A 16,402-nucleotide genomic window follows, 5' to 3' on the forward strand; every position below is an offset into this window, starting at 1 on the left:
AATTTCCTCCTACGACTTCGGTTGTTGTTCGGGATACAGTTAAGGTTTTAACAAAGTTCGAGCGAATACATAATTAGCAAAAAAAGTTAAAATAAAGTGATTAAACAAAAATTATTACAAATATCGTAAATAACAGTTCACAAATGCATATATAGAGATATTTTTTGAAATAGGGGGAAATGGTCTTCACAATTTGAAATCGATCGAACACACTGTCTTGATACACTCGTATAAACGCGCGCCATCTATCGTGGGTTAAATAGATAAATATTTAAAATTAGTGGTTAGCTAGTAGTACTTGAAATCATACGCGGCTATCATAACATGAATATCCTTTTTTTTCCCTTTCTTTAGCTCCTTCTGCTTCACGTACTTCATTTTAAAGGCGAGCTTGCCACAAACTTTGATTCTTTTGATGGAAGTGCAGTTCTCATTTGCATCATCAAACTGATTGTAGTGTAACTATATATTCCGCGTTAGGTTATCATTAAATTTTTCAATAAATGAAATTTTTAATAGTAATTTATATAAATGTATAAGCCTGTAAAAGGCCTTCTTTTTAGTGCTCACAGGGCCGAAAGACTTTTTCTTTTTTTTTAAATCTCTTTCCTCCCTCTGGGCACTGGGGACCTCTTTTAAGAGGCCCGTACAGGTCCACAGTGGGGTGACGGGTGGTGAGGGCCGAACAGACCACCCGTCCGGATTCGATCCCGGGTCCCCCAAAGCGGTAGGGTACCACTTTGACTTCTCGGCCATCCGGCCGTCAAAGGGCCGGAAGGCTACAAAAATATGTTGTTTTAGTAATTATTACAGAATTTACGAAATTATAATTTATTAATATATTAATAATAAAGTACTTCTATTTTAAAATAATTCAACTAAAATATTTAATATTTTGAATTTAATTTTATTTGTTTATTTTTTAAAATTCGGAACAACGTAAAAACTGAGGTGGCGCTTTAGACCAAAAGTTTATCAGCTGATTGTGAAGTTTCACGTGGGATTATTATCTAATGGATTTTAAAGTTTTACAGATACAATAATTAGTGTTATGGAGGTTTTATTTGGCATTGCGTTCTTTATTGTCATAATTACGCTATGCGCTCTCGCTTTCGTATATTTTACTTTTCGCGAATTGCCCGTATTTCTCGACGAGGTAAGACATTTGAATTATAAAAGTGATCAATAAATATGAATCGTTAAATATGTATGTATGAAGATAATTAGATATTAATTAATAATTGCGTGGACTATTTTTATATTTTTCTTTAAAGTTCGTGTAATAATTATTATTGTACGAGATTTTAAGGAAAATGATTAAAAAAAATTCTGTAATTATTACTTTACCTTCAATTTACTTTTTCTCTTTGTTATATTATTTAATTTATTATGTTAATTTATTAGATTTGTAAATAATAANAAATTTTAAAAAATGCAAAATAATTCATAAAATATCAAAATACTTGAAATATCAATATTGTATTGAATCAGCTTGTTTACATTGTAGAATTCAATGAACTGCTTATGTAATTTATGACAGCAGTTGTAACATTTCAGCCTTTACAATAACTTTTATTTATTTTTACTTTTTTTTCAGATCTTGCTTCAAATATATATAACTAAAAGAGGGAAGTATTATAATTAGAAATCCAAACTATAGATTATAACTATATTATCCTTCAATAAATTAGATTGTGGAACAATAAAGTTAATTAAAAATTTACCAACTGCAATCTCAGTTTTATTGCAACTTTATTTCTTAATATATGCATGATTTGCTTCCGATGTCAGTTGTCAGCTTCTCTATTAGTATCTATTTTATTTTCATATTTGATTAGTCATTATAGTTCTAAATTTATACTGTATTTACATTTCATTTATCATTTATTTATGAGAAAGTTTTTAAAATACAATTACGTAAAGGTATATAAATTAATTAAGATAATTAGCAAGTCTAAAAAACTATTAAAAAATGAATTATAGAAATGAACAGTGATTCAGAAAACAAATAAATAAAGTAAACAAAGAGCAAAATGAATCTTAGTGATTTATGGTAAAATCTTTAATGAACTTAGAATGCATAGTTTATTAAATTGTGTTTATTAGTCATTATATAAAGAATTTCCTTCTGAATATATTTATGTTTTAAAGGAAATTCCTTTAATAACTTCCTTTGAAGATAGATGTATCATAAACTGTTGTATATATAAATTATTTATGATATTGGACAAACTGATGTATAATACTTTGACACAGAATAGATATAATACTTTGTGTCAAATGGTGAAGTGTGTCGTCGAATATATCGCAATCATTAAATACAAAATTATAATTTGTGAGAAAAATTATCAATTATATAATTCAAAAACATGGTTTTCAACTATGACTGATTAAACTATTCAAAATATAAACTATGATTAATAATATACAGTATATTATAATTAATATCAATACTATAATTAATAATTTTTAATTACTTTATTAATAAGCATTTAATTTTATTATTAAAAAATTGGTTTTCATTTGTAAATCTATAATGTTGATATATGTGAAAAAGTGCCAGCATATCAAATTTATGAGAAACATATTTAGAAAGGATCTTTTAAGTAAAGTTAAACTATAATTAATTTCCCTGTTATAATAAAATTTGAATTAAGGCAGAAAATGGTAAGAATGCATTTTCAGGAGCTGAGTAGACCTTGGCCCATCCACTTTTCTCTGCTGTAAATCAAAGAAGCTTAACAGGTAAACCATAACCACAAAGCGTGTATGTATGTATAGCATAAACAAGTTATATTTCTATTTATGTTTCTATGTGAGAAAAAATGTAGTGTTTGTCTCAGAGCCTAATAAATAGATAAATTTAATTTAATATCACTTTTTCCAACTATAAAGCCAGTGCTGGCCCCCAAAAAGGCTTTTTTCATAACTTTATTTGTAAATCCTATCTAGACTAATAACAATAGTAAAATATAATTACCAGTGTATATATATTATATTATGTTTTTAATATAATGAATTATAATAATAAATGTGAGGATGTTTCAAATAATTTGACTCAGTCTTTATTATTTTTATATTGAATGTCATGATGATGTGATTTAAAATGAAACCTACTATTATTTTATTTGGATAAGTTTTTATAATATTAAATTAAACTAAGGATGATTATAATGTCTTTCTAATATTAAAACATACTAGTTAATTGTTCTTTTTTGAATAAACAATTTATCTTTTGTTATTTTTCAACAATTATTTGTTAATTTATGAATTTTTTTTTATTTCATAATTTATGCATTACAATGACATTAAGTTGAATTCACATAGAAGCACTTTAGAATTAAACATTTATACATGAATATTTCAAAAAGCAAGGAATTTCTGAAAAATAAATGCTTATAAATGTAATATATGCATTAATATTTTATTACTATTTGCATATTACATAGATAACAAAGAACAGCCCTTTTATTGGAAAAAGATAAAGCAGTTTAATAGATAATTTTCAATTCAAGGAAAATATCTCATTAATTACATATGCATTAAGGATTTAATAATTGAATGTTCTAAATTTATCCAAATAATAATTTTTTAAAATTAAATTCTTTTAATCAATAATACTTGAAAAATCATAATATTAAGCTTTTAGTCTTAATACAATTATTAATAATATTCTGTAACATAATTTAGTATTAATATAATAGAGTATTATACTCTATTATATTACTATTATCTTAATAAACATAAATAATACATTGATAGATATATTCTAAGTTATGTAAATTTGTATAATATAAAGTGATCAGATCCTGAAATGTAAGAAGCATAACATTAGGCTGGGTACATCAGTGTGACATCAGACAAGTCGTGTGACTTGTCTGATTTCACACAACCTAATGATGAAATGAAATGATAGAAAGCTAGAAAACTGAAGATCATGGTTCATGATCCTCAGTTTTCTGGCTTTCTTACATCATTGATAATAGATGTTAAAATCAAACATTTTACTTACCATATACTCTTGTTTACAAAATAATAATATACAACAATAGTAAAGAAGAACTAATAGTTTTGTCTATTATTACTGCTCTGAGTGTATCTTTGTGTATTTTAACTGCTATTTTTACTGTTTCACCTGTTAAATGTAACAGAGGGAAAGTATGGCAATTGGTCAAAAAATGACCCCAAGAGTTTTACATTTTTGGACTAAGGACCTTAAAACAACAAGAAATGCAAAAAAATTGGAGGGTTCTGTGTGTATGAATGTTAGTGTGTGTGTGGGTATGGCACAATTTTGTTCACTCTCTTTGAAGCTTAATAACTCCTATACTTTTTGTCAAAAATTTCTGAAATTTTTCAGGGAGGTTTGTTTATTAGGGGATTGATGCTATTAAATTTTGGTGAGTAAAGGTCGAGGGGATGGGGAGATATAGAGGGTCATGTGTATCTCCAGTAGGGTAGACTTAATGATGATTTTACTCATTATTAGCATTTACAATGTTTTATAAAATCCATCCCTGCCCTGAAAATTAAGCTTTTTACCATTTTATAATAATTAAAAATATAAAAAGTTTTTAATAATAAAATATCATAACAGATGATGCCACACATGCAGTTTTAAATGTTGCCAAGAAAGTTGAGCAACTCATTGCTGAATTTTTAACTTAGATAAATAGCAAAAACCATTAACTCCCTTTTATAACTGATTCACCAGACCATGCTACCAGCACATAATATATATTCACTGTTCTGTGATAGACAGAGTTGCTATACATACTAAGTAATCAATTGGGCAGCCACCAATGACTAAGTGAATAAAATTGCTAAACATTGGTAATTCTGGTTTGTCGTGACTTTGCATCTCACTAATAGACTTGGAGTTTTCTGGGTTTTCTTCAAGTATATAAAAAGTAAATAACAGTCAGTTTCCCATAAAAGTCCACCTGGAAATTATCCCTCCCTGGCTCATTGCTCAAGTATTGCATTGCCTTATGCTATCAATCCAATCCATTTGGGATACTGTTTTTATGAGCTAGATACTAAAATTTTTATGATGTAACTTGAATATGATTCATCTTTGATTTACAATTTATGCAATGAATATTAGCTATTTTTGAATACAATCATAAAACAGTCCAAAAACAGGACATTTTTCAAACAGTTTAAAAATAAGGACAGTTTGACAATCTGGACAGTGTATTAAAAACAGAACTGTCCCACCTAATTTAGGACATCTGGTCACATTAATATAATATGTACAGTACAGTATATAAAAATATTTAAATAAAAATGTTGTTTTTATGTATTAGTAAATGATTATAATTGAAACATTATCTAATAAATTTGTTTTTTTATTTTCTCAGTTTGATTTTATTAACAACTTACTAACAATGCTACTCTATCTTACTGAATATTTATACTGTTTTGAGAAATTAATTAAAAATAAATTTTAAAAAATGCAAAATAATTCATAAAATATCAAAATACTTGAAATATCAATATTGTATTGAATCAGCTTGTTTATATTGTAGAATTCAATGAACTGCTTATGTAATTTATGACAGCAGTTGTAACATTTCAGCCTTTACAATAACTTTTATTTATTTTTACTTTTTTTTCAGATCTTGCTTCAAATATATATAACTAAAAGAGGGAAGTATTATAATTAGAAATCCAAACTATAGATTATAACTATATTATCCTTCAATAAATTAGATTGTGGAACAATAAAGTTAATTAAAAATTTACCAACTGCAATCTCAGTTTTATTGCAACTTTATTTCTTAATATATGCATGATTTGCTTCCGATGTCAGTTGTCAGCTTCTCTATTAGTATCTATTTTATTTTCATATTTGATTAGTCATTATAGTTCTAAATTTATACTGTATTTACATTTCATTTATCATTTATTTATGAGAAAGTTTTTAAAATACAATTTACTTATTAATAAAATATGGAAAATTAAAGATTTTGACCTACTTTTAAGAGAAATTGATCCATAATCAGGCCTATAATAGAAAAACCAAAACCTTAACTCTTCTATAATTAACTTGAATACAAATTATTGATAATATAAGATTTTCTTGATTTATTTTTTTTATCTTTCTAGAGATTTTCTAACTTATTATTATTATTATTAAATTAAGTTTTGGTTCTTTTATCAGATATACCAGTAATCAGTTTTAAATATGTAATATATGATAAAGTATGGATTTGTTTCCATAGAATGAATTGCTATACTAATTAATCTTGTTGCAATTAGAAGAATAATAAAATTCAATTATGTAATGTTCAAATGAATTTTAAATTTTATTTCAAATTATTACAAAATAATATAGTCATTGTTTTTCAAAAATTTAATTTTTACACAATGATTTTTCAGCATTATTACAAATTAATCACTTTTCTTTTCATAACATTCAATGTATTTATAGTTCTTGAAACAATTGTTATTACTGAGTTAAAATATTAGAGAAGTAACACTATAGATTTGCTTAACATGCGAGTAAAGTCTGTGCCTCAGTAGATGATAGATTTTTATTTGAAGGTTAAGTCATTTACTACTGTGGTATACTTGGTAAATTATATTAGAAGAGGAGTTTGATTTTACTTCTAGATCAATGAATCCATAAAACTAGTATTTTTCAAATATAAATCAGACTCTTGTATGAATTGCAAAGAAGCAAGTGTAATGAATTTGTATGAACTTAATTCATATTTTAACTTACATGTTTTATCATCAGAACCATCCATTCTGCTTTTAGAAAGGTTTTTTAAAAATACTAAAAGATTGACGGCTGTTATCACAAACTGTACAAGTAGTTCCTTGCATTGTACAATTTAAACAAACTCGATACAATGACAATAAATATTTGAAATCATTTAATATTTCATTAATTACTCTGTGTTTATGAAATTTACTTTTAAGAAATAGGGACCATAGCTTATGATCCCTACTGTTATTATTTTATATTTGGGTTAATAGTAAAGATAAACAAATCAATGTTCAGTCTACAGAATATCAATATAGATTTTTGCATTTTAATCTATGGTGGCCAATCTAAAATTATAATTTTAGTAAATTTAATATTAATTAGAAATTAAAACAATATTTTCCAATATATTATTATTGAAATTAGACATGGTAATTATTAGTATAAAAATAAAATTTTTATTATTAAAATTGGATATTTTATTTTATAGTTTTACAAATAAATTTATTAAATATTTTAAATTAAATAATATAAAATGACTACAATTTCCTTGTTTNTATAATTTTTGGTTCCCTGATCCATTTTGTTGACAGTAAGAGCAACCATGATGTCACACGACTTTCTTCCTATTACAGTTTTGGAGTTGTATTCAATATTAATATAACATTTTTCAGACATCTTCAGTAGTTGTAATAAAACTTATTGAAGCTATTAGAGAGGTAAGCACAATTTAATTTGTATATTTGTACTTCTAAATATATTTAGTTAATTTTAAAATTGAAAAAGAAAAATTCATTTAAGAAATACAAAAATGTTGATTTTTGTTTTTTAATGTAAGAAAAACATAAAATTAACTTTAAAATTATTTTTGACTGATGCTTTCTATTCAGTAAAATGTTATCATACAAACTAACAATTAGATTGTGTAATAAATTTGTTCAGGCATCCCTCTTTCAATGGCTGCATTCAGCAGACTTAACAATTGTAACTGAACAAATCAGTTGCTATTACATAGCAACCAGGATCTGTAGAACGATGAGTGACGTATGCATTGGAACAAAAAGCCTTATTGGTCAGTTTTGGGTAGCGATAGGTAGCATAAATGAAAGACGCTACCAAATGTGACGTCAAAACACCAAACATGTTTTGAAAGAATGCTACTGTAAAGGGCATTCAGCAGAAAAAAATTCAACAGCTCCAGAACTGTTGAGTCTGCTGAATGAAGCCATTTTCTCTTAACTACAATCTGTTTCTGAAAATCAGACATTTTGTGAAAAAACATTAATTGGAAACTTATTTCTCATTATTTTAAATAAGAAAAATTATAATCAGAGATTTTGAGTCAGTAGAAAATGCCCTCGACTTAGACTCATAGAATCTTAGAAAGTTCAACTTAAAATGATTATTTAAAATATACTTTAATTATAATAACCCAGAATAGCATTTTATCATTATCAAGCAAATCATCAGGCTACTTTTTAAGCATTTTTAAGTGAATTATAGGCATTACTATCAAAACTGAAAATACTCATCTTTTTTCCAGAGTTTTTATTAACAACACTATCATACTCATCTTCAGAATACTTTACTACACTACAGATGGATAATGTTTTTCATATACAGTGTAGTAAAGTATTTAAAAACACTTATTTAACCCGAGTTTTTTAGCTGTTTTGTATGAATCTTTGACAATAAAAATTTAGAATTAGCTTACACAGAATGTATTTGATTGTAATTTCTGAAAAGAAAATCAACAATAATGATATGCATAGAAAGTAGTAGGGAAATCTGAAAATAGTAGTATGATGATTCTTCCTGGAGGAGGGAATTATCATAATAAGATCTTGCATTACAGGAGACTCCTAGAATAGGAGGCTAATGCTCCTGTTAGGATCTTAATATAAAGTACATAATAAAAAAACAGGAGTTGTAGTCAGTCCATTTTTACGAACTCTTAACTTCTCTAGCAAGAAACTTGCTTGTGACTCAGACTCACAGTCCTGGTTATAATGTGTTATAATGCCAAACCCAAAACTTCCCAACTGGTTTTCTAAAACATACAGTAAAAACTAATCATCTGAGTCTTGATTAATTGAGTTTCCACATTATTTAAGAAGAACCTGTAACCAGGGTTGCAAGTGGATTACTTTTTCAGTTATTTGTTACTTTTATATTTCTAGTTTTTATTTCTTTCCTATTTTCAGTATTACTTGTAGGTTAGTTTTTATTACTATTTTCTCTTAGCAATCAAGCCCTCATTCAGTATGAAATGTAGATTAAAATAGGCAGCATTGTTGAAACAGAAGAAAAAACATCATTTATAGCGGTATCATGTCGTGAGGCTCCAGACAAGGGCCAAACCCTTGCTAGACATATATCAAGATTACAATGCCCAATGTATTGATACTAATCCAAACTCTAGCCATAATTAATAGGGCTATTATCAAAAGACTTGCTTTGTATCTGAATGGCGTAACTAGCAAGTGCACCACATAGTAAGTGGAGTTTTAGGTTCAAGTCCTGCTCCAGTGTAGTGCTTTTCTTCCAGAATGTTATAAATTATTAAATTATTATAATTGTTAATTTAGGAAGAGATGGCACCTAACGTCTATCTCTAATGCCAAATTACTTAGTTTCTAATGATTAATTAAAGCATAATAATAGCCTGATTAATTATATCAAGTGTTTGGATTAGTATCTTGCCAGACATATTTAGAAATGTTTTATTATAGAAAAAAAAGAATTAAGGGCAAGACAGAACAAAAAAAACTTTATAAAATAAATGCAATGCAAATAGATAAACAACATAAGTCCTACGATCAACCATCTCTGGTTGGGATCAAATTGCAGTGTCATGTTAAACATTGACAATCGACCTCTGCTGTGTTCTAAACTGATTGGGTTATACCTGGGGAAAGGGAGAGTCAGTTTGACTAAAGACAAGATAAATGAGTGGAAATAAAATCTGATCAGGTCATGAGAAAAGTCAATCTTTGGTATTCAACTCGACTTCATATCTCAACTCTGACCAGGAGATTTTGATGGAACTTCAAAACTTGCACTCATATTTTAGATTGTTATAGTTTGTTCTAACATCTAGGAATTTCAATTAAAATACATGATGTTTTTCTTTTGTTAGACTGTTCAGTTTTCCTGATTCAATTAAATTCTGTTATTTTTATATGAGCATCAAAGTTAAAGTTTAAACTCTCCAGTTTAACATTGATTTAGATACTAACGAGTCACACTTTGGACTTACATTGTTTACATTTTTATTACTGTTACTGTTAAATGTGCTAAAAATACATTTTTAGCACATTTAACAGGAGGTTTGGACTCTGTCTGGAACCTCACAGGGCTCCCTGGCATTTTTAAAATGTTGCCAAATGGAATGTGCAAAATTTTAACTAGCATGTTCTAACTGATTGTATTTCTTCACATGACAAGATACCATTTCTTCTCACATGTTTGGTTTTCATTACAGTTATTTAGAGAGTTGTTTTTACTACAACATTATTTTATTTAAGATACTTCACCAATAAGTATAAAAATTGATAAATGTATAAAAATTCATATTACATGGGTAAATACAAATAAATGGATAAATGCAAAATGATATACAATCAATCATTATATATAAATATAATGATTGATTGAAAAATTAAAACAGATGGAGAGGGAGAATTTAGAGGGGTAATATCTAGTTATCTCCATTCTCTATCAGGGCAAAGGGTTATTGTTGGGATTAATCATCAATCCCAGTTGGCAGTCTCAGTCCATGCAGAATTGGAGAGCAGTGTGCAGTTGTTGTGCATAGCACATTCCTGGTCAGGGCTGTGGACAGAGCTCCTGGATGATTTGGAACTTCTCTCTCTGGTGTTCGATACTTGGTCAGGGATCTGTCCTCCTGATTCTAATGGGTTTCCATCCTCTGTCCTCCCTGTTAGTTATCATTTCTTCTCAATTTCTCTTCCCTTCAGTTTCATTTATAATTTTTGGTTCCCTGATCCATTTTGTTGACAGTAAGAGCAACCATGATGTCACACGACTTTCTTCCTATTACAGTTTTGGAGTTGTATTCAATATGGCGGCCATGCATGTAACACACATCACTCTGTTTCTCCCTTGGTCTAATGCAGTGTTTCCCAAAGTGGGGCCCATGCCCCACAGGGGGCAATTGGATTCTTAAGGAGAGCAATTTGAAAATGGACTCGTCCAGAGTTTAAGTTAACTGTATAGCCGCTATATATGTTGGGGGGCATAAGAAGTTTAGAAAGGCTTAGGTGGAACATAGCACAAAAAAGGTTGGGAAACACTGGTCTAATGTGTTTTTGACACGAGCGATTTAACTTTGAGTACATTCTATATTCTTTAGCAGGGGTGTTAAGTGACTTCCTTTCCCACCCTGTATAGTAAATAAAAAAGCATATCATATAGATTACCTGAAAAAATAATAAAAGCCTGAATAACATCTTCAGCATTGAAAAATAAAACATGAAATACACTACTACACTACAATTTCAAGGTATATTTTCTTAGCTTTAAGCTTTAAATAATGAAGTTAAAATTGAAAATTTTAATATCAGCTATAAAAAAGGAATTGTTACTTACTAAATATTGAATTACTAATTTTAAAATTACTAAAAAGGAATTATACTCATACTAAATATTGAAAGTTTTCTGAACAGCATGATAGATGTATAGATGTATTATTAGTATTTTAAATTAAAGAAAAATATATCATATAATGATTTATTTTGTTCAACTGTTATTCAGTTAGTTCTTTTCTATTTATGGCATATTAAATTTTAATTTTGTATATAAATAGGAGTTTTTCACATATGAAAATGTTTCTTAGCACTTTTATAAATTTTGATGAAAATTATTTTTTCTGCTTATCTTATTGTATGAAATTTATATAGTAAAAATTCTAATTAAAATATCTTAATAAATCTATTGGACAAAAAACATCTTGGCAATCTGTCAACAGTTTTATGAAGAATATTATGAAAGATTATAAAAATTTTCCAAAATTTAAAACTTTTTTTGGAAATGTATAGACTGAAATTTTGTTATGAAGAGACTACTGAGCAGTAGAGGTGAGCCACAAGAGGTATGCCTCTTGAGATCAGTTGAGTTGGTCACTAATTATGTCCATGAGTAGTATTGTCATCATCGTGCCAGAGGAATGATACTGGACAGTGAAGGAGTCCAAAGGTCGATGTTACTAGTTCCGTTTACAGAAATATATACAAGGGTTACAATTACATTGACCATGGAAAGAATGTTCGGAGCATGCGGTGAGATTAAAGTCTGAACTGGAATATGTCGAACCACCGCAGTTACCTATTGAAAAAGTGTTGCAGCTAGTAGTGCCATTTTATATTGATAGTGTCTAGTTATATCTTTATTATGGATATGTAGACTAAAAAAAAATGAAGCACTGTAATCAATGAATGTTAATCAATGATAATTTTTTCATTTAAAATACAATAATCTTAATTTTGGTTAAATTTATGGCAAACAATACTGTAAATTAGTAGAAAATAAATATTATAACAGTCAAAAATAATTACATCATGTATAAAAGGTGACAGTTCTTGATTGCTTATTATTGAATTCTTTTATTTAAATCCCATGCATTTTTCTAACTGAGATTTTTTAAGAATTTTTGAAAAGTTTGGAGAGCTTTTGGATTTTAGACTAATAATCTTTTATCTGTTCTTTATAACTGTTGGCAATACAATTCTTATGAAGAAATATAGAGACTGCAAGATAATGTTTGACTAGATTTTATGTTGCTCTCATGAATAAATCTACTGTCAAATTACAGGCAAAGATTTAGACCTATCAAGTTTCATACCATAAACAAATGATTGTTTAATCTTACTTTCCTAAGACCTATTTATTTTAAAGATAATTAATTTACCATTATTAAAACATTTGTTGTTGAAACTATTTTCAATTAATATCAATTGCCTTTTAATATTTTTCTTACTGCTTAAATATATAATTAATACTTATATTATCTTAATAGCTTGATCAAAATTTTATACAATCCAATATAAACAAACAAGCATTCTTTCTTGTCAAAAAGTTTGACACTTCACATTCAGTTTTGCTGACTATTCAAGAATTCCAGTTTATGTTTCTAATATAGTAGTTAACAGTTGTGATGTATTTTTTAATCTTTTGAACATTAAATGAATAACATTGTTGATAAAACCTACCAACATAGATTGTGTCTTAATAAATTCACAGAATTATATTACTTTATTATACAATATAAACAATTAGGAATAATCTGAAATTGTAAAATAAAATAAAATTACGAATTTATTGTATGAATAAAATATCTAAAGGTAATATATAATATTTGTTTATAGGTTTGCCCTGTTGGAAGCAATAAAGGATGGACATTGTTACTCAATCATTTTGGAGCTCGTTGTTGGAGTCAGATTCTTCCTTTTGACATTTTAGGCATTTATCCAATTATATATGGTAGTTCTGTTGTTGTACATTCTTCTGCCACAGTAAGTATTTTGAAATACCAATTTTAAATATTATTTATATAATCTAGATTTTAATTTTTTAAACTCAAAAAGCTACAAAGTACTAAAAGTACTTCTCAATAATTTTTAACAACTATTTTATTCACTAAAATTTCAATATAAAAACTTGTCAGAAATTTAATTTCAGTTATATTTTATATTCAGAACATATTAATATGCAAACTGTTTTTCATTATTATGATTATATTTTAAGAAAATATAATCTAACTTAATTGTACAGTAGAATTTAAATCATTTATACTAAATTTAAAACTGTATTTAATGATCTGTCAGTAAAGCATATTAAAGTATTACTCTAATTTTCATGTTAGGATTCACCTACTCTTCATTTATAAACATTTGTATCTTCTGGATTTTAATGGAATTACTTGGAGGGAGATTCAAGTTTTTCTATAAGATTTTTAAAAGAGTGGGGTATTAAAAAGAATTATTTTTTCTTAACATAAATTTATTAACTTTTGCAATATAGATATACAGTAGAACCTCAATTATCCGGACTAATTGGGGATGAAGGTAGTCCGGATAAGGAAAAATTCGGATAATCGAAACAAATACTTTAATTTGTTTTTTAATGATAATACAACACATTTTATTTTTGATGACATATCGGTAATATTAAAAATAAATACTGTATTTAAATCGTGATCAAATTTTCAAGAAACAAACATTCGTATCGAATTTGGACTTCTATTGACCAACGCTAACAGACTATCTATTGTTTAAAAGGCCCTCTGGTGGCGCAAGAAGACGGATTTTATAAAATAAAAAGCAGTTGAAACTGCATTTTTATGAATAAAAATTTGACAAACTATTTATCGTTTTATGACGAGTAAAATTTTTTCGTCGCGTTCGCGGCTTTTAAGTAATGCATAAACCTTCGAGGCGCGAGGCCCTTCGGACCGCGAGGCATAGGCGGTGGCCCACGTCGTCCATGCCTTACGCCGCCCTTGGTCATAGAAATGATGTAATTTGAATATAAATTATTTATAAATACGTATGTCAAGTTATATTTTTATTATGACGCAAAATATATTTAAGAGTTTATGACCACTGTGCTGGGTGAGACGTTGTTGAAACAAAAAAAGTTATGCATTCCATCACATACATGAACAGTATCATAATTCGCCAAGTGCAAATCAGCAAATTCATAAAATTTTTGTTTATTTTGAACAATCCAGATAATCGAAAATCCAGATAATATAAGTCCGGATAATCGAGGTTCTACTGTATAACACATTACAGTAAGTAAGGAAGAACTGAACAAGTATAAAAGAAATATATTAATAAGTTATATACAATATACTGTTTTTTTAGCAAAGCAACATTTTTCTGTTTAAATTGAATTCGAATTCATTCCCAATCTCTCACTACAGACATTAATATCTCTGTAGTGTTTTTCTTAATGTTTTAATAATACAGCAAGGCCATTCTTTTGACTTGGATTTCTATCATATGCATATAACCGCGGGCTGGTGAATGAACTTCGTGCTAATACTATGATAATAAGAAAAACAGTTTGAATTTTCAAAAGTTTCTTTATATTGACAAATGCTTCACAAATGTCCAGTACTTGAAAGATAAGGTCTTCAGTCTTCTTTCTTTTCACTAAATCTCTGATTTTTTATTCAGTACATTATTACTTTTGCTATGAATTTGTCTTTTTTTTATGCATTCAAGGATGGACCCATATGCTCTGTATTGGTTCTGATAGTTGACTTTATTAGTTTGTCTGCCTTCAGGATAACACAATCAAAACTGCTAAGAATTTTGCTATGCTTAATGAATCAATATGGCTTTAAGTTTATCTAAAAATATTATCACTGTAATACATTTGGTGACTTGATTTCAACATTGATTTGATTTTATTGCTTTTCACTTAATCTTAGAATTTGCTTGTTAATTAATGCTTCTTGTCCTCTTTTTTATTATTATTCGTTTATTATGACTATAACCTATTAATAGGATGAGAAATTTTATTACTCTGTAGTTTTGAACATTATCATTCTAACATTCCAGTTTGGAATTCTGCTTTATTAAAAAAAAACCTGAGACAGCCTTGGTGAAAGCCAAAAATGTTTGAAATTTGTTGTTAAAGTTCTGTTACTGATTATTAAAGGCTTTATTTTTATTTTTAATTGATCACTCCAGTAATTTGAGAAGGAAATAGTTATAATTACTCTGTAAATTTAAAGAAAACTGTCAAGCGTTTATTCTTAAGCCTTTGCATCCTTATTATACAAATTTATTATTTAAATGTCTACTAGTATAATAAGTCCTAAGTAATATGATCTGTCGTAGTAGACATTTAAATAATAAAACTGTCAAGTGCTTTTTTCCAATTTCTGTAAACAGTAAAAATTTCAAGTTACATTCCAAATGCAATCAGTTAGTGTTAGAATCATACGTAAACGTTTTGAACAGTGTCAATTGTCAAGAAGTGGAATATGTATCTCATATATAGCTGGTACTGAAAGAGTCATTATAGTGTCATATCATGCTAACACATTGTACAACAGAAAGCCTAAACATGCTTTCTGCTGTTACTAACATTAGATAATTAACAATCTAATTACAGACATATCAAAGATATTAAGAGTATGTTGGGATTTATATTTTTTATTGTAAATTTTTGTTTGCATTTTTGTAACAAATCTCTTTATTACTTTGTATTATTTGCTCTGTAATATTATAAATGTAATGTTTGCGGTACAGTATGCAGATTGTACATATTGCTACATACAAGGAAACCATTTATTAATGACTATATTAATTGATAAAATTGCTTGATATTGATGATAAATTTACATAAAAAATTTTGTGAAAAACATACAAGTAAAGGTTGACTGTACCATAAGAATGTTACATCCCAAACAATAAAGAGACGATGAAATAAGGATATTTTAATATATTGTCTTTTTTACAAAGTATTTTTATTAAACTATATTAATTGTTTGGTGATCCAAAAGCAATGTCTTAAGCATTTTATATTTGTATATAATAATTTTGTAACTTATATATACAGTAAACAGAACCAATTTAAAGGATTTCAGATTTAATAGACAAAAAAATTTATTTTCTAGAAAAACTATAAAGGTGTTTACATTCATGAATAGAG

At 27.4% G+C, this 16,402-nt stretch overlaps 1 protein-coding gene across 1 annotated transcript in view; it reads left to right on the plus strand.

Moving 5' to 3' along the window:
* The first annotated feature begins 971 nt into the window (after positions 1-971).
* The window catches only part of LOC111618697, a 37,767-nt gene continuing 22,336 nt past the window's right edge, over positions 972-16,402 (plus strand). Inside the window, exons 1-3 of the mRNA XM_023360266.1 lie at positions 972-1,156; positions 7,390-7,434; positions 13,102-13,248. Coding sequence (XP_023216034.1) covers positions 1,052-1,156; positions 7,390-7,434; positions 13,102-13,248 — 297 coding nt within the window. The 5' untranslated portion in view covers positions 972-1,051. The remainder of the gene's footprint in view (positions 1,157-7,389; positions 7,435-13,101; positions 13,249-16,402) is intronic.

This window comes from Centruroides sculpturatus, unplaced genomic scaffold (assembly GCF_000671375.1).
Source record: "Centruroides sculpturatus isolate CEXI.00-Female unplaced genomic scaffold, Cexi_2.0 scaffold193, whole genome shotgun sequence".
In the NCBI taxonomy this organism is placed as follows: Eukaryota; Metazoa; Arthropoda; class Arachnida; order Scorpiones; family Buthidae; genus Centruroides; species Centruroides sculpturatus.